Source organism: Garra rufa, chromosome 22, assembly GCF_049309525.1.
Source record: "Garra rufa chromosome 22, GarRuf1.0, whole genome shotgun sequence".
In the NCBI taxonomy this organism is placed as follows: Eukaryota; Metazoa; Chordata; class Actinopteri; order Cypriniformes; family Cyprinidae; genus Garra; species Garra rufa.
The window spans coordinates 7,442,145-7,467,705 of record NC_133382.1 but is presented as its reverse complement, the minus strand read 5'-3'; the positions used below and the strand labels follow the sequence as shown (position 1 = coordinate 7,467,705).

Genomic DNA, 25,561 nt, shown 5'->3' with positions numbered 1-25,561 from the left:
GAATGCGGGTTTGGTTAAAAAACATTAAAAACCTTACTCTCTAAAAACTTTTAACTGGTATATTATATTATATTTTATTGTAATACCTATGTATAGCAACTTACCAAAAAAAACTGAATTCAAGTTCCTCTTTCTAGTAACTCTTTTTAATTCAATTTAATTTCAATGTTCTTAGTGCTGTTCTCAACTTTCTTGTTTTGTCTTCATTACAGCTTGGTTTCGATATTGAGTGCAGCGCAAACGAGACTGTGATATGCGATCTGGGAAACCCATTTAAAAGCAATCAGAAGGTAGCCGTCTGATTTCTTACTGAAAACCTGTCCAATGTGTGACCTTTCTGAGGATTTGCATGTTAATTAAAAAAGCATCTTTAATGACTCTAGTCCACGGGCCATTTGAATGAACTCCACTAATCAGACTGTACAGCTGATATATGTTTTGCTAATTTGCTCTCACTGCTGATTTCCATCTCACAGGCCTCATTCAAAATCATCTTTGAGACTTCTGGTATAACACTTTACACAGAGCAGATTGAATCTCAGCTTCAGCTGTCCACGTAAGTCTGGACTAACTAAAATGCCCTCTTGTTTATGCAGCATACAGTTTCCCCTGTGTGCAGTGTTGAACTAATGTGTTTCCTGAAGTCATTTCTGCAGGCTGTTTCATTTCTGGTGACTGACTGAATGATGTTTGTTTTTGTCTTTAGTATCAGTGAGCAGAAGGATCTGTTTCCTGTCCCTGTCACCCTCAATGTGAAGAACACGGTCCTCACTACCTTCTCCCTGTACGTACTTTGATATGTTATGGCACTTTATAGTTAATACAAACAAAAACAGTCCTGATGAAAAAAACGTAATTTGGTTGTGTGATTCTCGTTCTCTTCCTGTCGTGTGCAGAGAAAAACAAGTGATTGACACGTCGTTCAGTGGCAATGTGATTGGTGAATCTGCTATGAACAGCACCAGTGATGTGGGGAGTCCGTTCGAGTTTGTGTTTCTTGTAAGTGTGGCATTAGGTTTCTTCAGTCACTGTTGTGGGCCTTGAATGTGGTAGCTGCGTTGCTGTCTATGCAGGGTCAAAAAGGTCTCGGATTTCATCAGGAATATCTTATTTTGTGTTCTGAATATAAACAAAGGTCTTACGGGTTTGGAATGACATGAGTGTGAGTAATTAATGACGGAATTTAATTTTTGGGTGAACTGTCCCTTTAAGAAATTAGGGCAAGAATGTACAGTTGAGATCAAAAGTTTATGTACACCTTGCAGAATCTGCAAAATGTTGATTATTTTACCAAAATAAGAAGGATCATACAAAATGCATGCTATTTTTTATTTAGTACTGACCTGAATAAGAAATTACACATAAAAGACAGTTACATGTAGTCCACAAGAGAAAATCATAAAAATGACCCTGTTCAAAAGTGTACATACACTTGATTCTTAATATTGTGTTGTTACCTGAACGATCGACAGCTGTGTTTTTTGTTTAGTGATAGTTGTTCATGAGTCCCTTGTTTGTCCTTAAACTGCCTGCTGTTTTTCAGAAAAATCTTTCAGATTTTCTTTTCCCCCACAAATTCTTTGGTTTTTCAGCATTTTTGTGTATTTGAACCCTATCCGATAATGATTATATGATTTTAAAATCCATCTTTTCACACTGAGGACAACTCATATGCTGTATGAGTGAGGGACTCATATGCAACTGTTACAGAAGGTTCAAACACTCACTGATGGTTCAGAAGGAAACACAAGGCATTAAGAGCCGGGGGTGAAAACTTTTTGAATTTGAAGATCAGGGTAACATCATTTATTTTGTCTTCTGGGAAACATGTACATATCTTCTGAAGGGCACCACTAAATGAAAAAAATATGGCAAAATTAGAAAAATGTACACATCTTCATTCTGTTCAAAAGTTTTCACTCCCCGGCTCTTAATGCATAGTTTTTTCTTCTGGAGCGTTTGAACCTTCTGTAATAGTTGCATATGAGTCCCTCAGTTGTTCTCAGAACAGAAAAGATGGATCTCAAAATCATACAGTCATTGCTGGAGAGGGTTCAAATGTACATGTGTGGGACTGGGACCTGAAGGATTTTTTTGGAGAACAGCAGGCAGTTTAACTGTTCAGGACAAACAAGGGACTCATGAACTATTACTAAACAACAAAAAAAAAAAAAACACAGCTGTGGATCATTCAGGTAACAACACAGTATTAAGAATCAAGTGTATATAAACTTTTGAATGGGCTTGAATGGGAACTATTTTCTCTTGTGGGCTATATGTAAACGTCTTTTATGTGAAATATCTTATTTAGGTCAGTACTAAACAAAAAAAATAACATGCATTTTGTATGATCCCTCTTATTTTGGTAGAACAATGAACATTTTGCGGAATCTGCAAGGTGTATGTAAACTTTTGACCTCCAATGTATAATAAATACAATATTTAATTGGCGCAGATTCCCAAAAACAAGTGTGGAAATAATAAGTAGATGAAAACTAAATCTAAATGAGCCAAAATGTGATCTGAACCTACTTTTAAAGGGAAAGTTCACTCAAAACTGAAAATTCAGTCATCATTTACCCACCCTCATGTCATTCTCAATGTGTATGACTTTCTTTTTACTGTGGAACACAAAACAGTACAGTGTTTTTTGTTCATCTTCTGTTGTGTCCCACAGATGAAAGTCATACAAGTTTGGAATGATATGAGGATGAATAAATGATGACAGGATTTTCATTAATTTTTGCTGAACTATCCCTTTTAAGCTCCCTTTACACAGTTCAAAGTGTAAAAACACTAAAATGTTCTTTGTTTCCGCTTCCCAGGTGCGCGTGCAGGGAGAACCTCTGAGAGATTTGGGAACTCTAATGATTGACTTTGAATGGCCATATGAGGTAGCCAATGGGAAATGGCTGCTGTATCTCACAGAGATAGTGATCAAAGGAGCGTCAGAGTCGCGCTGCGTCCCACCAGGGAAGACTGTCAACCCTCTTAACCTCACAGTGAGTCTGAGGAAATACAGCAGCCCACAGGAACTCATTTTCAATTTCAATCTCTCCATTGAGTTATTGTTCTTCACCGTCTCTTTCAGCTGTCAGATCGAGTTACTAAACGGTCCAAAAGAGAGGTGGATATCCCAAGATCAGGATATCCCATTGCAGAAGCTTCGGTCAAGGTCCTGGCACCTCGCAAAGTGTCCCATTTGCTGGTGAGGCAGGCGTTTGCTCTCTGAGGAGTGGTTTTCATACTGTCCCACTAGTTTTTTTCATCATCTGCATGTCAGATGTCAAAAAGCATGGCTTTTATCTCTGTTCAGGAGTGTTCAAAGCAAACAGCTCGGTGTGTGAACTTCTCCTGCCCGCTGCACAACATGTCAACTCAGGCGGAGATCAGAGTCAGGTCACGCGTGTGGAACGGCACCTTGCTGGAGGTTTGTATTAGTAGCTGTTTGTGAAGTACTCACTAAATGGTGCTCACTAAACGACTCTACGCATCTCTGTGGTTTTCTGGTAGGATTACGCCAATGCCTTGCGAGTGGAAGTAAAGGGTCAGGCCACGCTGAGACTGCTGACGGATAAACCGGCCATCAAAATGGACAACCAGACTAGAGAGGTCAGAGCTGTTCGCATTGAAGTTCACCCAAGAATGATTTATTTACTCAACATCATGATGCTTCATACTTCATCGACTGTCAAGCTCAAAAAATTAACTTTAAAACACCATGAAAGTAGTCTAAATGACTTTAACTCACTGTATTCTTAAATATCTTGGAATTTAGTTCACAAGTCATGTGGACTGGGGTTTAAAAGACAATTAATATTCAGAAATATTATCATTATGGCTGCCCCCTAATAGTCAACCAACCGTTAGTCGATGAGAAAAGGCTTGGTCAGCCAAAATTTTATTAGTTCCTTAGTCGCAGAAAAAAAAAATCCACAGAAAGTGGTGAAGTCACGCAGTCCGTGACGGACAGATCGTTACCGACTGGTCTATGTGGTAATATAGTACTGCACATTGGGCAGGACATCCAAATGCTCACCTATCATTCATCGACCTCAAATATGGCTTATCATCTGAAACATGTTGGTAGCAGCAACTTTACATACAGCTCCATCTAATGTTAACCTAGAAAAAATGTGGGCTATTCAAGCATGCAAAGTGTGGAAGCTGAATAGTAGCGCACTTATACTTCATGACAGATGGATGCACCGGTGCAGTCACTTGCTCTTAAAATACTCCATCATTTTTGGTCATAGGGATAAGAGTAATACATCTTTCGAATCTGTAAAGACTCTTTATTTGTGTGCACTCACAATAACAACAAAACGCTGTGCTTTTGTAAAATAATGAAAGCAAACAGGATGCGTCTTTCGTTGTGAACTATGAAACTCAGTGTATACTTGCATTACAGACGTGAAAACTGTATTTATAGAGAGTGAAATGTCTACTTTTAAATGAATCAATTTAAATATTGTCAAATTATGCATCACTACTGCGGAGATGACGAGTCAGTGTCGCCGACTTCATCTCTTAAGCAGAAAACAAAGAATGCACTAGTTTGTTAACAAATGATTAAAACGTTAATGCAGTCTCCTTGCTGTTTTTCCCTGACACATTTAATAATATAATTATATTTAAAAAAATATTATATTACATCTGCTGGTGCCCTGTGGTAGGCTTTTTTTGCGTGCACTTGAGTGCTTATTAGGCTATGTAGGAATTAAAGACTCATTATTATGATTTATATAGTTTATTAATAAAGATGTGACTAATAGTCAACTAATGCTTAAAATGAATGACTACTAGAAGACCAGAAAAATCTTTAGTCGAGGGCAGCCCTAATTATCGCTTCAACTGCAGTGGCAAAACCTGAGCTTTTGATACTTTTGTCTTCTGTTGAGCTGCTTTACAGATGAAGTTTGAAGTTGTTTCATAACTGATAAACTTTTCAACATTAAAACTGGTACTGAACTGAATTGATTCAAAACTGATCTATATTGAGCTGTAATGACACTATTATATTCTGTAGAACTTCTGTTCATTGGATTTGTTCTATAATTGAACTTTGCAACATCAACATTGTTAATGAATTGAATTGAGTCTTCCATAGAGCTGCTTTACAGCTAAAATTTGCTTAAATGGTTTATTGTTTAAATAAATTTGTTTAAATTGTTAAAACGAGTTTAACTGACATTTTACTGATGAGTTTAACTGATGAATTTTGCAGCATTAATGGTTGCAATTTTACTGTTTATTACAGGGAACTGTTTTGTATAAAGTGCTATATAAAATAACATGACTTCTGAAGCCTTTTTGATATCTCTATGTAAAATTATTTACTAATTTTGGCATCATTTGACTAATTTGTGTGCTAGACATACAAGAGCCATTGATGTTTGATTCTACTAATGTTCAGCTGTGCCAGTAGCATGAGAGCTGCAGAAAAGTTGAAGATTTGTAGTAAATAATAGCGTAAATTGGTCTGCTCCTCACTCAAACTGATTAAATGACTTCAGAATACTTGCAATACAGTGCACAAGTCATATGGACTATTTTTATGTCCTGTGAAAGCATGAGGTTGCTATGAACTAAATGACATGAAGGTGAATAAATGATGACAGAATGTTAACGTTTGGACAAACCAGTCCTTTTAAACATTCTCAGTGCAACTGTTAATGGCATTGCTAAAAGCTCATCTAATTGTATTGTCTGTAGTTTTCAGTAAAAATTGACCCGGTGCTGGGAGAGGAGCCGCCGTATGAAGTTCCTCTATGGATCATCATTGTTGCAGCGGTTGCAGGGATATTGTTATTAGGCATCATCAGTCTCATTCTGTGGAAGGTATTTGTACTTTTATATTCGGTCAAAATTCCATTAAGGTCTAATACAAAATTTCGAAATTTTGATCAATGATCTGAAATCCAGGTCACAATTGGGCTGGGAAGTGTTACGATGGTAGAAATATGTCAACTGAGAAATTATGTTAGCCAAGCATACAGTACTACACATATGTGACCCTGGACCACAAAACCAAATTTGAATCTGAAAGATGAATAAATAAGCTTTCCATTGATGTATGGTTTGTTAGATTAGGACAATATATGGCTGAGATAATGACTATTTGAAAATCTAGAATCTGAGGGTGCAAAAAAAAAATTGCCTTTAAAGTTGTCGACATGAAGTTCTTAGCAAAACATATTAGTAAGCAAAAAAAGTTTTGATATATTTACAGTAGGTAATTTACAAAATATCTTCATGGAACATGATCTTTACTTAATATCCTGATCATTTTGACCTATCTAATGTATTTTTGGCTATTGCTACAAATATACCCGTGCTACTTAAGACTGGTTTTGTTTTTATAATATTGTCATTATTTCAAGTCAAATGTTGCATAATATATTTTTTTCACTGATGCCAGACTTTTTTGTTTTAATTTTGTTCTTTGATTTGTATTCATTAGATTCCAAACAAAAGAAAAAATAAGGAAACAAGATTAATTATTTAATTTGCTGATTAATCAAAAATAAGCATAAGCACATTATTTAATATAAAAAAAGACATATATTGTGATATGCTACAGTTTAAAATGTTTGGGGTTGGTAAGATTTTTTTAATCTTTTTGAAAAGTCTTTTCTGCTTACCAAAGCTGCATTTATTTGATCAAAAATGCAGTAAAAACAGCAATATTGTGAAATATTATTACAGTTTAAATGAACTGTTTTATATTTATATATATTTTAAAATGTAATTTAGTTCTGTGATGCAAAGCTGAATTTTCAACATCATATCTCCAGTCTTAAGTGTCACATGATTCTTCAGAAATCATTCTAATATGCTGAATTCCTGCTCCAAAAAATAATTTCAGCCTTTTTTGATTAACATGAAGTTCAAAAGAACAGCATTTACTTGAAATAGAAATCTTTTGTAACATTATAAAGGTCTTTAATGCCACTTTTGATTAATTTAACGTGTTCTCGCTGAATAAAAAGAATGATTCTAACCACAAACTTTTGAATAGTACCATTACATAAAATTACTCATAGATTTTGGTCATATCGCCCACTTTTAGGCACTTTTCCTAAAACATTTATTTATAAACTATAACTAAACCAGGGATGGTTAATAAACGCAAATGACAGGGCAGATTTAAACCACATGCTTGCAGTCCATGAAATTCAATTTTGCCCAATACACCCTTGATGTGAAATGTCACCGCCTCTTGTTATTTAAATCAGTAATAAATGTCCCGCCTTGGGCTCCGCCCCTCCTCCACAGTGCGGTTTCTTCCGACGGGCCAGCAGGAGGGAGATGTATGAGGCCAAATCCCAGAAAGCAGAAATAAAGATCCAGCCCTCTGAGACAGAGAGGCTGACGGAGGAATACTGAGCCTGCAGGGGCCCTCGGGCCGCTATGGCAGCACTGTTAGGGCCCTTCGGTAAAGCAGACCCTTGAGATCTCTTTAGCTACCATATGCTTTTTCTGTCTTAACTCCGTAATCCCTTCACTGTCAGAGTCAAATAACAATCTCTTTCTTTCTCATTCTGTCTGTCTTGCTCAGTAACCCTCAATATTCTTAGATAAGTGGAGCTCAAATGGGAATCTCAATGCACTTTTTTCTACTAATGAAATGTTTACAGTTGCAATTTCAACTTCATCTCTTTAAAAATGTACTGAAAATGTACTTATTTTCAGGCCATTCAAGATGTAGAGGAGTTCTTCATCCAAACAGATTTGGAGTAATGTAGCGTTACATCAATTGCTCACCAATGGATCCTCTGCAGTGAATGGGTGCCGTCAGAATGAGAGTCTAAAACAGCTGATAAAAACAAAACAAGTAATCCACTCCAGTCCATTAATTAACATCTTGTATGGCAAAAAGCTGTGTGTTAGTAATTGTAATGTCTTAAAGGTGGATTTTTTTCATTTTGACGGCACCCATTTACTGCAGAGGGTCTGCTGGTGAGCAAGTGATGTACTGCTAAAAATCTCCAAATCTGTTATGTTGAAGAAACAAACTCTACATCTTTAATAGCCTGAGGGCGAGTACATTAACATAAAATTTTCATTTTTGGGTGAACTGTGTCTTTCAAGAAATAATTCACCCAAAAATTAAATTTTGTTTGTCATTTACTTACCAACCTGTAATATTATGTTTTTTTTTCTTTGAAACACAGAATGAGATGCACAATTTCCAAGCTGTTTTTTCAAGAAAAGTGGATATAGATTTTACAACAAAGCTCAGAAAATGACAAAAAGCATCATAAAATCATTAAAAGTGTCATTTGAATGATAAAATGTGCTAGCAAACAACTTTACTTGTTTGCTGGATGACCAATCACACCTTTGAACAAAGAATGAGAAAATATAGCTGCAAAATGTATCAAATGGCTTTAGAAGACTTGAAATATAGTCATTTGAATTCCTTTTATGATGCTTTTGTGGAGATTTTTGCGGCAGCACAAATCACTATCCACTTTCATATAGAAAAACACAAAAAAAAGAAATAAAAAATTAAATAATAAAGGTTTTTTTTGTATGACAGCGTTTTTAGTGCCATGTTAAAAAATAAAAACAAATCTAAGAGTACGACATTAGTATTTTGAGAATAAAGTCGAAATTATGAGAATAAAGTCGTAAAGTTTTCAGAATAATGCTGGAATACAATGAGAAAAGTCATAATATTTTAGAATAAAGGTGAAATATTACGAGAATAAAGTCAAAATATTACGAAAATAAAGTCGAAATTTTTCGAGAATAAAGTCGAAATATTATGAGAATAAAGTCGAAATGCTACGAGAATAAAGTCGTAATACTACGAGAATAAAGTCGAAATACTACGAGAATAAAGTCGAAATACTACGAGAATAAAGACGAAATACTACGAGAATAAAGTCAAAATACTACAAGAATAAAGTCGGAATACTACGAGAATAAAGTCCAAATACTACGAGAATAAAGTCGGAAACTACGAGAATAAAGTCGAAATACTACGAGAATAAAGTCGGAAACTACGAGAATAAAGTCGAAATACTACGAGAATAAAGTCGAAATATGAGAATAAAGTCAAAATACTTTGAGAATAAAGTAGAAATACTACGAGAATAAAGTCCAAATACTACGAGAATAAAGTCGGAAACTACGAGAATAAAGTCGAAATACTACGAGAATAAAGTTGAAATATGAGAATAAAGTCAAAATACTTTGAGAATAAAGTAGAAATACTACGAGAATAAAGACGAAATACTACGAGAAAAAAGACGAAATACTACGAGAATAAAGACGAAATACTACGAGAATAAAGACAAAATACTTCGAGAATAAAGTCGAAATACTGCGAGAATAAAGCCGAAATACTACGAGAATAAAGCCGAAATACTGCGAGAATAAAGTCGGAAACTACGAGAATAAAGTCGAAATACTACGAGAATAAAGTTGAAATATGAGAATAAAGTCAAAATACTTTGAGAATAAAGTAGAAATACTACGAGAATAAAGACGAAATACTACGAGAAAAAAGACGAAATACTACGAGAATAAAGACGAAATACTACGAGAATAAAGACAAAATACTTCGAGAATAAAGTCGAAATACTGCGAGAATAAAGCCGAAATACTACGAGAATAAAGCCGAAATACTGCGAGAATAAAGTCGAAATACTACGAGAATAAAGTCGAAATACTACGAGAATAAAGTAAAAAAAAAAATACTACGAGAATAAAGTCGAAATACTACGAGAATAAAGTCGAAATACTACGAGAATAAAGTCGGAATACTACGAGAATAAAGACGAAATACTTCGAGAATAAAGTTGAAATACTGCAAGAATAAAGTCGGAATACTACGAGAATAAAGACGAAATACTTCGAGAATAAAGTTGAAATACTGCAAGAATAAAGTCAAATACTACGAGAATAAAGACGAAATACTACGAGAATAAAGTCGGAATACTACGAGAATAAAGTCGAAATACTACGAGAATAAAGACGAAATACTTCGAGAATAAAGTTGAAATACTGCAAGAATAAAGTCGGAATACTACGAGAATAAAGACGAAATACTTCGAGAATAAAGTTGAAATACTGCAAGAATAAAGTCGGAATACTACGAGAATAAAGACGAAATACTTCGAGAATAAAGTTGAAATACTGCAAGAATAAAGTCAAATACTACGAGAATAAAGACGAAATACTACGAGAATAAAGTCGGAATACTACGAGAATAAAGTCGAAATACTACGAGAATAAAGACGAAATACTTCGAGAATAAAGTTGAAATACTGCAAGAATAAAGTCGAAATACTACGAGAATAAAGACGAAATACTATGAGAATAAAGTCGAAATTCTTTGAGAATAAAGTAGAAATACTTCGCGAATAAAGTCGAAATACTACGAGAATAAAGATGAAATACTTTGAGAATAAAGTTGAAATACTACGAGAATAAAGTAGAAATACTTCGCAAATAAAGTCGAAATACTACGAGAATAAAGATGAAATACTTCGAGAATAAAGTTGAAATACTGCAAGAATAAAGTCGAAATACTACGAGAATAAAGATGAAATACTACGAGAATAAAGTCGAAATACTATGAGAATAAAGTCGAAATATTATGAGAATAAAGTCAAAATTATTCTCAAAACATTCAGACTTTATTCTCAAAATATTTCGACTTTATTCTCGTAGTATTTCGACATTATTCTTGAAATATTCCAAATTTAATCTTTTAATCTTAGATTTTTTTTTTTTTTTATGTGGCACTAAAACACCGTCATAGTTTTGAATGTGAGTAAATGATAAAACTTTAAATGTTACTACTTTTTTACTTCTAAAGTGTTATTACAAAGCATATGTCATTCTTATGTAAAATGTTTCTTTTATTCTCTGTCTTGTCTTGAGCAGTGCGGTTTCTTCAAAAGGGCCGTTTACTACCGGATAATGCCAAAGTACCACGGTGTGAAAGTACGCAAAGAGGAGCGCTATAAGTATAACTTGGCCTTTCAGCCTGAGCAAGAACTGAGCAAGAAACTCTGGGTCACCAACTGGACAGAAATGCAGGAATATTACTACTGACCTCTTCACCTCTCTCCGTCCAGAGCCAGGGGAGTGTGATGATTGGAGGATGTCTTTTATTAACCCCGCCTCAACTCAACAGACACTGGACACTGGCGTTTGGAGCCGCCACTCACGCAGTGAGAACATGTTTTGAAACGTTTGTTGGTCTGTGTGCAATATCATGATTTGTAGACCATTAAACCGCTTTCAACAAAGCCAGAGTATTGTCAGCATTGTCTGGGACATCCTTGACTTAGTAATGAGCAACTGATACATTTTCCTAGTTTTAAATCTGATCATGTAAATATGTTTTTCTTTCAAGTATTGCATTTTATATTTCATTTCATTGTAATATTTCTTAATGTCACTGTAATAGTTTACTTGCCAAAGCCTTGGGTCATTTTACTCACTCATATGAGATTTTTTCCAGTTCTGATCAAACAGCACTGAGGATATAGACTTGATTTCTAAGTTCCAGTTGCATTTTCTTTGGACATTTATTTTGTAACACTGTGCAAGTTTAAGAACCGCTGTTTTTTTTTCAGTTTTTCCTCCTATGGAGGAAGACATAGATGTTGAGTGTAAAATCTTTGCCCAAACTATCATGTTCTTCCTGTCAGCATTAAACAAAAAAGTAATTACACTCCCAGTCAAAAGTTTTTGAACTGTAAGATTTTTAATGTTTTTAAAGAATTATTTTCTGCTCACCAAGCCTGCATTTATTTGATCTAAAATACAGCAGATATAACCAATATTTTTACTTTTTGAAATAACTGCTTTCTATTTGAAAAAATGTAATTTATTCCTGTCATGAAAGCTAAATTTTCAGCATCATTACTCCTGTCTTCAGTGTCACAAGATACTCAGAAATTATTCTAATATGCTAATTTGCTGCTCAAGAATTTTTTTTATTTATTACTATCAATATTTAAAACAGTTGAATAATTTTTTCAGGATTATTTGATGAATAGAAAGCTTTTAAAACATTTTAAACTACATTTAGCAGCTGACTTAAAAGTTTAAGTTAAATCGACTTAAGTCATTTCAACTCACAAGTTAAATCAACTCATTCTTATTGAAATAAGTTAAAATGACTTGTAGTTTTAAGCTGATTTAACTTCAAATTTTAACGCAGCTGCTGAACTTAGGTTGAACTTTTTAAGTTAAATCTGGTGAAAACTTTTTACAGCGTACGAGAATAAAGCCGAAATACTACAAGAATAAAGTTGAAATATTATGACAATGAAGTCGAAATATTACGAGAATAAAGTCGACATACACTATCATTTAAAAGCTTGGAGTCAGTATTTTTTTAATAGAAATTAATACTTTTATGTAGCAAGGATGCTTTAAATTTATCAAAAGTGATGATAAAGACATTTGTAGTGTTACAAAAGATTTCTATTTCATTTCTATTTATCAAAGAAACTCAGCTGTTTTAAATATAATAATAATAATAAAAGTAAATGCTTTTTGAGCAGCAAATCAGAATATTAGAATGATTTCTGAGGGATGCTAAACAATTCAGCTGTGAAATCAAAGGAATAAATTACATTTTAAAATATATTAAATTAGAAAGCAGTTATTTTAAAGAGTAAAAATATTTCAAAATTTTACTGTTTGTGCTGTACTTTGGATCAAATAAATGCAGACTTGGTGAGCAGAAGAGACTTCTTTGAAACATTCAAAATCTTACTGATCAAACAAATTTTTGGTAGTGTACATTTAGAATAAACTGAATTTATTTAAAGTCGTTTTTTGATTGTGAAGCAATTTTATGATAATTAAGCACAATTAAATTCTCATTACTCATTACATATCGTATGAGCAAAAATCAATCAAACCTGATGTGTAATTGGTCAATAAAATATATAGTCCTAAAAAAACTTCAAACTGCCCCAAATGTCGATATTTGGTTTGATTTTGTGGTGTAATTTCACAAGTCAGATTTTCAGTTTAATGTTCTTTTGTTTTACTGTTAAGAATATACTTTTTTTGCAGAACAGCAGCTATTAGAAACTACTGTCTTGTTGGTGCGATTCATCTTACAAGTGAAGAATGTTGATTTTATGTTTGAACAAATGCTATCAGTCACAAGTATTGCTCAATTCAGCTCATATTAGTCTACTTTCAGTGATGGGAATACTGAAAATTTCAGTGTTGAGCTTGAACGTGGTATATGATTCTTAATTGTTTGATGTGGAATGAGTTTCATATTTTAGTATTTAATATAATCAAGTGATGGATTAGAGTGAAATATCAGTGAGAAGCACACTCTGGTTGACTTGGTTATTTATTAGAGGGTATAGAGTTGGATACTAAACCACTAGAGTTCTTTAAATTTTGAGCAAATGCTTGTATATACAGTACCTCAGACCTGGGTATGGAGTTGAGAAAATATACTGTATGTCCATCCAGAAAGAAAAACATGTTGGTCTGTAAGGTCTTTTTTATATTGTACTGATAATAAATTGTTTTTAAAAAACTGAAGGCTCAGTTTTATGAAATGCTCCCACGCTCACACAATAATCAAAGTCAGAACGTCTGTATAATTCTTTATATTCTATAAAGGTTTACCAGTAAAATCAATCAGAAACGCACACAGTTAAGACTATACAAATAATGGAAAACAGCAGTCAAACATTGACATTTTTTACAAATAAATTACAAGTCACTTTTCATTGCATAGTCAAACAAATTTGACCAAAAATAATAAATATACATTACATTCAAAAAGAGGTGGATTTAGTCAAAAAGTAATGACTGCATGGTAAGAATAGAATGGGTTCCTATTTAAGGATTTTCACTTGAGCTCCATCTGAGACATTGATTTGTCCTGTAAGCGTTTAGTCTTCCTGTATCTGTAGGCTAGGTAGACGATGCCAAGCAGGAAGACGATGCTCAGAACCAGGAGGATCCACTGCCCCGCTGCAGCGCCTGCCTCGTCCACATCCAAACCCAGGAAACTGACTGCTGGTTTCGGCTTCTCTTCCACCACTGAAGTGACTGAAACAAGCAGGTGAGAAGTGTGTGAGCATTTTGATTTGATTTGATTTGATTTAACTTTATTAATCCCAAAGGGAAATTCACATGTCACAGCAGCTCATCACAAAAAATAATAAAAAGGAAAGATACTTCATAATACAATATTTCATACAGCCCCCTAGCTTCAAGCATCATAATACACTCTACACTATATTACACAAATACAATTTAAAATAATACATCAATCATCTAATATGACATCGATTATATAAGCTAATGGCTGTTGGTAAAAATGACTTTTTATATCGTTCCTTATGGCATCGGGGCTGAATTAATCTTGAGCTAAAAGTGCTCACACATGCTTGAACTGTTCCATGAAGAGGATGACAATCTTGTTTCATTATACTGACCAATTTATCAGTCATTCTATCCTGTGCACTCACATCAATAGTGGGCAACACGCAACCCACAACAGAACCTGCCTTTTTTATCAACTTATTAAGTTTATTCTTCTCCTTCTCAAGCAATCACCCTCCCCAGCAGGTGACAGCATACAAGATCACAGATGACACCATAAAATCATAAAAAAAAAAAAAAAATTAGCACTAAAGAAAGTGTGATGTTGTGGAATTTTGAAAGTTGATGGTAATGACATTTTTATGTTGTATGTGTTTTTTGTTTTATATACCCTATATTATATACATAGTGCTGTTCAAAAGTTTGGGATCAGTACGATTTTTTACGTGTTTAAAGGAATCTCTTCTGTTCATTAACGCTGCATTTGTCACACCCCCGGACTTCCATGTTGGCTTCTCCCATCTATTCCCCCGCAGCTCTGTGTATTTTGGTTCATCCCTCATTGTCTGCACCTGTGTTTGTAATCAGTCTGTGTATTTAAGGTGTGTGTTTCTCCTCATTCTCTGTCGGTCTTTAATGTTACCACTCCGTGTTCCTGTTTTCCATTGAATTTATTAAATACTCTTACTTTTATTATGTCGTTGTTCGTGTGTTCCTGCCTGGATCGTGACAGCATTTATTTGATCAAAAAAACAAAACAAAAACAAAAAATCTTGTGAAATATTATTACAACTTAAAATAACGGTTTTGTATTTTAATATGTGATGCAAAGCTGAATTTTCTGAATGATTAGTCTTCAGTGTCACATGACCTATCAGAAATCATTCTAATATGCTGATTTATTATCAACATTGAAAACAGTTGTGCTTCTTAGCATTTTTTTTGGACCTTAAATCCTTTTTTTCAGGATTCTTTGATAAAAAGTTTGAAAGTACAGTATTTATTTTAAACAGACAACTTTTCTAACTTTAAGTATTTACTATCACATTATCAACTTAACACATCCTTGCTGAATAAAAGTGTTAATTTCTATCAAAAAAAAGTGGAAAAAAATAAATAAATACTAACCCCAAACTTTTGAAAAGTAGTGTATATTGTTATAAAAATATTTCTATTTTAAATAAATTGTTCTTTTTAACGTTTTATTCATAAAAAAAAAATCATAGGTTCCAAAAAAAATATGAAACAGTTTTCAACATTGTGTCAGGGTTTACTGGTGGTGGCAGGCGTTAGAGTGATGACTCGAGATGAACAGAAGTCGATCCAATGAACGTGTTTATTAAACATCAACTTGAAGAGCACAAAGACCAGTAAACATAACTTTAAGACGACACAAAGCAAATGGAAAAGGAAACGACTTATAAAGGGTGAGACTGATTACAAACACAGGTGACACAGATGACTAATAATCAAAGACAGGTGATACAGATAATGATTAAACAAGGACTAAACCAAATGATCAACAACAGACGGGGGAAGACAGAGGGAGAAACCAAATGACCAGTGCAAAACAAAGACAAACAACCAGAAACATGAGGATTTTCGTGACACTACACCCCCCTCCCGGTAGGCGCGTCCCGCGCCGTGACGGAAACACCAGGGAGGGAGGGCGGGCGCCCTGGAGGCCGCTACGGGACAGGACCTTCCTGGTTTGGGGAGGCCTCCAGGGCGGGACAGGCAGCCATGGCGGATCAGGGGGCCACGGCCGGACAGTCAGATCCTTTGGCCATGGCGGGTCAGGCGGCCACGGCCGGACAGTCAGTTCAGGTGGCCATGGCGGATCAGGCGGCCACGGCCAGACAGGCAGTTCAGGTGGCCAAGGCTGGGCAGTCCCCGTGGCCCTGGCCTCAGTCCTCGGCCAGACCACGTGTACTCGGGGTATGTAGCCCCCCCCCAAAATTTTCTTGGGGAGGTTCAGCAGTTCATAGGGGGGATACTCTGGACGGCTGGACGGAACCAGCTGAGACACTGGACGGCAGGAAGAGACCAGCTGAGACACTGGACGGCAGGAAGAGACCAGCTGAGACTCCGGACGGCTGGACGGGGCCAGCGAAGGCTCTGGACGGCACTCTGGAGGAGCGGGCTCTGGACGGCGCTCTTGAGGAGCGGGCTCTGGACGGCTGGACGACCCCAGCGGGGATTCAGGAAGGCTGGGCGTCTCCAGCGAAGACACAGAATGAGTTAGCTCTGGGCGAGCGGTCACTGGAGGGCGCTCTGGCGGCGCAGTCACTGGAGGGCGCTCTGGCGGCGCAGTCACTGGAGGGCGCTCTTGAAGGCTGGACTGGACCAGCGGAGGATCAGGAAGGTGAATAGGTGCTGTGTACTCCTGAGAAATCGCCATGTCCATCAGAGCCATAATATCCTCCTTGGCCGGGAACTCAGGAATGGAGGCCATCTCGACCGGAAATGCCTTGGGGTGTCTCCGGGTTGGCAGGTGGCCGGAACCATTGGTGGGGTATGTGGGGGGTCCTGGCTTATGGAAGGCTGGCACGATGTGCTGTGTGGCAGAGGGGGCTGGATGATGAGACTTAATCGGAATGATAGGATCAATTTCTTCGACTTCGAAATCAGACCCATTTAAAAACAGAATGAGATTGACTAGCTCGATCAAGGGGAATTGACAGGTAGGAAGATCGCAGCAAATAATCTCATCATCCAGTCCCAAAATAAACACAGCGCCGAGTGAAGCATCGTGCCAAACCCACCTGATGTGAAAGCTCGAGGAACTCCTCCACATACCTCTCCAATGTCCGACCACTCTGCCGTAGTCTCCATAGCCTGTCCTCAGCCATCTTTAATGTTTGGTTGTCGTCTTCTGTCAGGGTTTACTGGTGGTGGCAGGCGTTAGAGTGATGACTCGAGATGAACAGAAGTCGATCCAATGAACGTGTTTATTAAACATCAACTTGAAGAGCACAAAGACCAGTAAACATAACTTTAAGACGACACAAAGCAAATGGAAAAGGAAACGACTTATAAAGGGTGAGACTGATTACAAACACAGGTGACACAGATGACTAATAATCAAAGACAGGTGATACAGATAATGATTAAACAAGGACTAAACCAAATGATCAACAACAGACGGGGGAAGACAGAGGGAGAAACCAAATGACCAGTGCAAAACAAAGACAAACAACCAGAAACATGAGGATTTTCGTGACACATTGATAATAAATCAGCATATCAGAATGATTTATGAAGGATCATGTGACACTGAAGACTGGAGTAATGACTGAAGAAAATTTAGAAATAAATTCTATTTTAAAGTATATTGAAATAGAAAACCATTATTTTAAATTTCAATAATATTTCATAATATAAAATTTTTTCATTATTTTATCAAATAAATGCAGCCTTAATGAGCATAAGAAACTTTAAAAACATTCAAAATATTACTGATCCCAAACTTTTGAATGACAGTGTATAATATAATATATACACTGTTACACACCCAATAAAAATATAAAAAATATAGTTGCAAGCAGTGATTAGCGGGGTTCAAGTGCTTTAAGGCACCTAAATCAATTATTTAAAAAAGCATTTTGCCAAATCCAGGTAATTTACTATAGAAATATTAAGATCTTAAAATGTATGACTGTTATAGTGCCAGCTGTGGTCCAGTCCACTTAAAACTTTGCGTGCTTGTTAAGAATCACCTGTCGCATGTGCTCAGCAGGTTTTGTGAGGTTTTGAGTTTTCTTATAGGCTTTATAGGATTTTGGATACATTTGGACAGGCCCTTTTCTAAACGACCCCATTATTGCTTCCCAAAGGGTAAATTTCATAATTTTTTGATAATTATTGGTCTAAAGAGTCCAAAGAATTGTACTGCAGTGTTTTTTCCAGGTTGAGTAAAAAACCTAGGAGTAGTTTGCAAAAGTAGGTTTTTTACATATTCTCAATCATTTAACAAATGATTTGAATGGCAGCAGTGGTTCTAAAGGCAAAGTTGCAGAGTTTTATCATACGATACGAATATTGTGTGTATTTGCAGAAGAACGCCCGACGTACAAATTGTTTACGGTCTTGGAAAATGTGATTTCACCCTCCAGTGGCCGATTTCTTTCAAATTTCTCTCAGACCTTTGGGGCCGTGAGTCGAACAAACCCTCCGAGTTTCGTTCCGATCGGCCTCCGTTAACCTTGTCTAACAGGTTCTCAAACTTCGTCCACCAGTGGCAGCCATGTTTTTGAGATACGCAAATGTCCCTGTAGACACTTGTGGCAATTTGGATCATGACCATGCACACATTTTCATGTTGATAGGGCAAACTGTTGCGCAGTTATAGCCATTTTGCCCCCCCCCCCCCCTTATAGCACCACCAAGTGGCTAAGCCTGGCTTTTCCTGTGACCTCAGATTGAGCTCTTACATAAGATTTCTGAGTATGGCAAATACATCTCATTCCGTTCAGGGGTTATAGGCATTTTACTGAAAGTGGCCCTGCTCCTTTGTAAAGTTTTGGTGCCCCTTTGCAACAGTTTTTTTTTTTAATTATTGATTTTCATTCTCCAGAGAATCTTTCTGCACTAGTCTGGTTCCGATCGGGTGAAAAACCTAGGACTAGTACGCAAAAGTAGGTTTTTAAAAAAAAATATCCAAAAATATCGCTCACTATTGAATCTGAGGTGTTTTAAGCCATTTTAAGCCAAGGATTACAACGATACAAAACACCTGAGCCTGTGACTGACGGTTTGGGAGTTATGAGTGATTTTGTACTTTTGATCGCTGTAGTGCCCCCGTCAGGCCGATTGGGACGAGCCTTGGCCACGTTGTAGATGGTGTGAGTACTAACATCCCTCCAAGTTTCAAGTCGACATGACTTACGGTTTGGTCTGCACGATCAGTTTTACGTGGAGACCGCTGCTCCGTGACCATTCTAACAATTACAGTAGGGTTTCAGCGCTACGCGCTTGAACCCCTAAATGCATTCCATCATTGAAAATAGTGCTTTTTTAATCAGAAAAGAAAGTTTATTTAAAGAATCACCCAAATCCAGTGGTTTAAAATTGAGTGGGAGCTACAGTATCTTGGAAATTCATTGAAGTTAGTTTAATTTGACTGAAATCAATCCCAGTTTCCCAGCTGAAGCATTTTTATTTTACAAGAAAACACAGGAAATTGAGTGGTACAGCATCATTTGAATGTCAATTTATGAACTCCAAGCTTACTTTTGTAAGGCGCCCAATCGTACTCTGGCCATCCCAGGACGTCACCATTCTTTTTGTTCTCCTCCTCCAGCCACACGATGAGCGGTTGGAAGTAGTCCATCAGAGGCTGGACTGACATTTTGGGCTGGCCGGTAATCAAAGTCATGGCTTCGGGCCAGGGTTTACTGAAGCCCATCTTCATCACATCACTGAGAAGGGAGTAGAGCTCTTTTATTTGCAGGCAAAAATGATGTGAATCTATAAAATCGTACTACTTTATTGCTTTTAGAGCTTGTAAACACTGGAAAGTTTTTCAGTGAGAGTTCTCAGTGGTTTACTGACCCCAGGAGTTTCCCTGCGTCTTTGGACTGGTAGATGTCACAGTTGTGGAGCGGAGCTGGCTGACCGGCGGCTTCACACAGGGCTTTGTGGAACTGGAACTGGATTACAAAACTCACAAAGTACCTATTGGAGCCAAACCAAATAAACAGTCAATCCAAAGGTTTGTTTTATTAAATGAGTTATGTAACATGATATATTTCCACATTAGTGAGTGATATATTTTATTGTTGTCTACCTGACGTAGGGCACATTAGCAGGGATGTGGAACTTTGCACCAGGGTCAAAGTCTTCCTCAGTACGTGATACAGGTGGACATAATCCCTGGTACTTCATTCTGTTAATAAAATACACAAATTCAGCTCTGGTACCATCTTTACATATTGCACAGTTTAGACGTTAATATAATAGCAAACAACTAGGGGGTCTAACAATACCTAGATATGGATCAATGCATCAGTTAAATGACCAACAATATGTTGAATTGATATACAATATAACAATTTTCATATATATATATATATATATATATATATATATATATATATATATATATATATATATATAGTATTTATTAAGATGTACCTTTATTTTGCCACTCATGCATTGCCTCTGAGCTGTTATTAATAAAAAACGTTTATTTATTTTTTTATATTTTCAGATTATGTATTTATTTTCAGAATATATATTTTTTGAGAGGTACATTTTACTATAAAATAGTAATATATTTGTTATAATTCCTTCAAATTAAACTAGACCTTGACGATAGTAAGGCAGAAACGATTCTTTTCGAAGCTTCGAATCAATTGAACCAACATGTTTCGAAGCGTTCGAAACGCCATACGATGGCGGCGCCTGTTGGTTTAAACTGTGTAACTACAACAAAAAATCAGCCCAAACATGCATAAAACCGTTTACACACCCATTACAAATGTGTAATTGAAATTATAATATATTAAATGCAATTAACAAAACATTAAACATCATTAAATATGAAGAAGCTTTGAGGTAACGAAGCCTCGTTTACTGAAATCACGTGACTTTGGCAGTTTGAAACGCGCTCAGTTGATTCGAAACAAATGATTCACAAGGGTTTGAAGCGTCGCGAAGAAGTGCTTCAAAAGCGCCCATTACTGCCTGACGATCGTTGATTTTTTACATAAAATGACTCTCAAAGAAGACTATGGAGGATGTTAATGTGTTCATTTCTTCATGTGAGATGACAGAGGCTGAAAACACCATGAGCGTAATGCTTGATTCAGTAAGTAACCTTAAACAAAGTCCTTTTAAGACAAGTCATGTCACTCGGCGGCCATCTTTGAAACGCCTCTCGGGCATCAAAGTGCAGCTCCTATCTCTTTGAATGGGGAAACATCAAATTCTCCAAAACTGTTCGCCAAACTTACGATTAAATTTCATATTTGAAATCTCCAAAGAAATCCAACAAGAACTGCCTCATAAATATAGTTCCTTGTGCTTGAATAGCGTTAAAAAACGCTTATTTTTCCGGCTAGATGAGCCAGTGCGCATGCGCAGTACTGAACGCACGTCTTAGAGCGCCGGCTGTTTCTATAGCAACCGGGACTTCTAAAGGCAGATGCAGTGACGCGCTGACTTTACTGATCAACGATTGGCTCTTTCACTAAGAAGGCGGAGCTTCACGGCCATGATGACCGTTTCATTGTTCCCCATTCAAAACTACACGAGTGACATGTCTTTGGTATTCTATAGTCTTTGCCTTAAATGAGACGAAACTGCGACGCTTATTTACACAGAGCCACACCATCATTTCAACAAATATGCCGACTTCATATTTAAAGGGGCTATATGCAATTTTCTGAAATTTAAACTCGCGACTAACAACTGTGGCCAAAAAACAAGTCATCCGCTGCAAATTTGTCTGTGCATGTTTTTGTTTACTTTTGAAGGTTTGGTGCCCATCCACTCATATTATTTGGCTGGCAGACTGCACCGGTTTTCGTTAAAAGGAAACAAAGTCATCTACATCTTGGATGCCCTGGGGGTAAACAGATAAACATCAAATTTTCATTTTTGGGTGAACTATCCCTTTAAATAGCGGCCTATTTGCGCTTTAATATTCACAGCCAATAATAGTGTTTTCACAAGCGTCATCAATCGGCCATTTTGACGGCACTGAATATAAACAGTGCCACTGAACTGAACAAAATTTCGCATATTAAGCTGATTATTGCTGCTGAAAATGGTCAATTATTGTCATGGTTTGGGCTGTACTAATCGGCCAGACCGGGAAAAACATTTAGAGTATTATAGACTGCCAAAAGTTACAACAATTCAAGGAGAAGAGTGCAAAAAACTGTCTGAGGAACAACGGGCATTTGTGGCTGGCCAAAGTGAACCAGGATTTCCAGGGCAAGAATCTTGACAACATTTGTGTTTGTTCTTATCATTGTCAGTAAGGTAGGTGAAATTTTAGGCTAATATCTTAATTAATACTTCTCGTATGTATCTTTACCACCTATTAACTTTAGTTTGTCAAAATATTGTGGCCTTTCCTGCTTACTAAGTCCTTCTCTATATGATTTACCAGCTTCCACACACTTTTCCCATGGTTTAGACCAGTCATTCCCAAAGGCGGGGTCCCTACCCACAAGTGGGTCGCGGGAAATATTGTATGGGTCGCCAAGTCGAGCACTATTTTTCAGTGCGCTATATACTCTTGATTAAAATTTATATGTGTAGTTCACCTATTAGCCGCACGAGGGAGCTCGTTGTTTTCTTCTTCTGCTTTCTTTCCTCCAAGTAGTTTTGTTGTTGTTCTTTAGCTGCGCTCTGCATTGCCTGTTTCATACTCCGTCTGCTGTGCGTATGCGCAGAGCCGGATTAAATAAATGGACTACACTAGGCAGGCTGCATTTTTTGGGCCCCCCTCCGTCGATGTTATTTATGAATTGAAATCTGAAATTTACCAAAGTTACTAATAAAAGTTAATTCACATTTTACATAGCCTAGTCTTTGGTTAAAAATTGGTTGTTGTATGCCAAAATAAGTCATGTGTTGTATATAAAACAGTCTATCAGACTATTTTTGATATTCATTATTTATACATTACACGGCTCTATTAAATGCTATTTAATTATCCTCATCTTATCCATTGGGAGTGTCATTGTTAAGGCAGTAGTACTAGTAAATAACCAATAGGTGTCAGTAAAGTATGTAAACAGAGCAAATAAGTTTATTAAGCAAAACGATATTGGGCTCACACGGAGCCCCTTACGTCACCTGTAGAAGAAAAATAATTAATCCGTGGGGACGGTTTTGCAATTCGTTCCCTCAGTTTAAACTGTACTCACGAGTTCTTAAACTGTTCCCTCGGTTAAATAAATAAATATAAATCGTGCCCATGGATTATCAAACCGTACCCACGAATTTCCAATCCGTGAGCTCAGATTTTGTCAACCGTACCCTCAGATTTTGAATCCTTACCGACAAATTTATAATCTGTGCGCACGCTTTAGCAATCCGTTCCCACGGATTTGTGATGCATTGTATTGCATTTATTAAACTTTATTTCTCATAGTAGGCTATGAGACCATGGAACACTGACAAAACAGAGTTTTAGCTTTATTTTATTTATATTAATCACCAATAGATTAGCTGCTAAAACACCACACCTGTGTTCTATCCTATTGGTTATTATTGTAAAATAAACGCTAAAAAGAAGACTGTTTTGTAAGTAAAATAAAATAATAAGTGAAGAGCGCTGTTCAAACGGCTTTGCTTTATTTAATTTTTTCAAAATATAAAATTGCCTGAATAAAAAAAAAAAAAAAAAAACGAGTTTTGGAGGGAAGGTAAAAAGCAATACAAATCAAATAATGTAATAATGTTGTCATTCCTTTGCTCTCAAACTAAATGCAATGTAATAATAAAGTGTACCACTTGCATAAACACCGCACGCATTAGGGCTGATATTGTATCATGTTACGTCAGAACTCGTAACTGGGAGTCCATCGATCTAGTACGAGTTCACAAGTGGGAATTCACGGGTTTGACTGCCGTTCCGCGGCATAACTCTGGGTGAAAAGCTTATCACAAATCGCTCTGTATGGCTCTGACTGGCTGGCGCCGCTCTATACAGTCATGGGCTGGCGTTAATATGACAATGTAAGTCTATGGTTAAGATAAACATCGTCACTATTTTTAGTTAATTAATAAATATTGAAATAGATTGTAGATAGGACATTTGTACATTAAAAAAAAAAAAAAAAAAAGTGTCCCTCTGTCTGGGCCCCCTCCCGCCAATCGGGCCCTAGGCACGTGCCTAGTTTGCCTTTGCGTTAATCCGGCTCTGCGTATGCGTTGCGTATTTTTTTCCGCACCCATGTTAACGGATTGGAGCGTTCACACTGCACGCGGTTGCAGTCCAGCAGTGCGTTCCAGAAGCAGTGCGTTTGCAGCAGAGCAGCGATCATTTCGGCAGAGTCTATTTTTTGCTGTGCTGCAAGCGCTGCATGTGCTGAATTAAAGTGACAGCGCATTGTTCGCTGTAAAAATGAACATGGATTGACACGAAAATGTCCCATAAATGCATATAAATGAAGTCCACTTTTTCACAGTCAACACGTGGCTTTTTGGCTAGGTTTAAAATAAGGAAAAGTGCAGTTTTAAAGAAAAAGGCAACATAATACGTGCACTTGTCCAGGCAGAAAAGTTCTTTAAAGCATTGTTTTTAATAAAGATTTAATGCGAAAGAAAAGCATGAGAGCCGACTGTTTCTGTCTGTGGTAAGTTTTAATTAAAATATTTTTTGATAGCCCAATTTCAATTAGAAAAGGAAGCTATAGCCTCCCTATGTTGTGTTTAAATGTGTTGCAACTTGCTTGAGCAACTTAATATACAAATCTAGAAGTCAAGTGCATTGAATAATATGTTGTTTTTTATTGAGTTTAAACGTGAAAATGTCTGTTACTGTATTAGTGTACTGTGATAAAAGAGGATCACAATGCTGAAAAAGCACTTGTGGATTTGAAATCAAAATAACGGATAAATATTGTGTTTGTGGTAAACAGCATTTTCTGCAAATCTGCATTTTACTTATATTAAAAAAAATGTGCTTTGTCAAATATCTGTATCTCTTTTAAATAGTTAAGTGGAAGCATGACCTTAAAAATGGTCACACATATTTTGTTAATGCATAAATTCTCTTCGTGATATATGAACTATATGGGCTTAATATTTATTGGGTCACAAGGATTTATCGACTTTAAAATGTGGGTCCCCAGAAAAAAAGTTTGGGAAACACTGGTTTACATAAATAAATACTGGACAACATAAATAAGCAGAACAATGTATTCAGTTGTACATTAACCATTCTGTATATCCGAGTATCGCCAATATGGTCGTGCATCTGGGTAACTGACCAAATGGTGACGTAAATGTACAGTATGCACATTTTGTCCATTTTTGTGTTTCTCATTATGTTAATTATAATGGATTAATAGAAGCATGGTCACCTCATGTTCCACCACTCCTTGTTGTACTCTGAACTTGAGATCCTTCCATCAAATACTTTCCACCTCCACTGGTCCATCAGGTAGCCGAAAGGCAGGAAGGCGATCTTATCCAAGGCAATGCTCATCAGGAAGTTGATGGTGCTTTCTACAGACCAGTAAGACACTTATGGTTAGATCTA

General features: G+C 36.5%; 2 protein-coding genes across 2 annotated transcripts in view; one reads left to right on the top strand and one right to left on the bottom strand.

Annotated features, from left to right (window-relative positions):
- Positions 1-13,447, top strand: part of itga3b (integrin, alpha 3b) — a 56,514-nt gene extending 43,067 nt beyond the window's left edge. Inside the window, exons 16-25 of the mRNA XM_073827828.1 lie at positions 213-290; positions 477-556; positions 707-784; positions 897-999; positions 2,826-3,002; positions 3,092-3,208; positions 3,317-3,430; positions 3,514-3,612; positions 5,716-5,841; positions 10,903-13,447. Coding sequence (XP_073683929.1) covers positions 213-290; positions 477-556; positions 707-784; positions 897-999; positions 2,826-3,002; positions 3,092-3,208; positions 3,317-3,430; positions 3,514-3,612; positions 5,716-5,841; positions 10,903-11,073 — 1,143 coding nt within the window. The 3' untranslated portion in view covers positions 11,074-13,447. The remainder of the gene's footprint in view (positions 1-212; positions 291-476; positions 557-706; positions 785-896; positions 1,000-2,825; positions 3,003-3,091; positions 3,209-3,316; positions 3,431-3,513; positions 3,613-5,715; positions 5,842-10,902) is intronic.
- A 150-nt stretch (positions 13,448-13,597) lies between these two features.
- Positions 13,598-25,561, bottom strand: part of ace (angiotensin I converting enzyme (peptidyl-dipeptidase A) 1) — a 59,086-nt gene continuing 47,122 nt past the window's right edge. The window contains exons 21-25 of the mRNA XM_073827827.1: positions 25,383-25,527; positions 20,126-20,224; positions 19,891-20,013; positions 19,570-19,757; positions 13,598-14,061 (exon numbers count right to left, since the gene is read on the bottom strand). Coding sequence (XP_073683928.1) covers positions 13,859-14,061; positions 19,570-19,757; positions 19,891-20,013; positions 20,126-20,224; positions 25,383-25,527 — 758 coding nt within the window. The 3' untranslated portion in view covers positions 13,598-13,858. The remainder of the gene's footprint in view (positions 14,062-19,569; positions 19,758-19,890; positions 20,014-20,125; positions 20,225-25,382; positions 25,528-25,561) is intronic.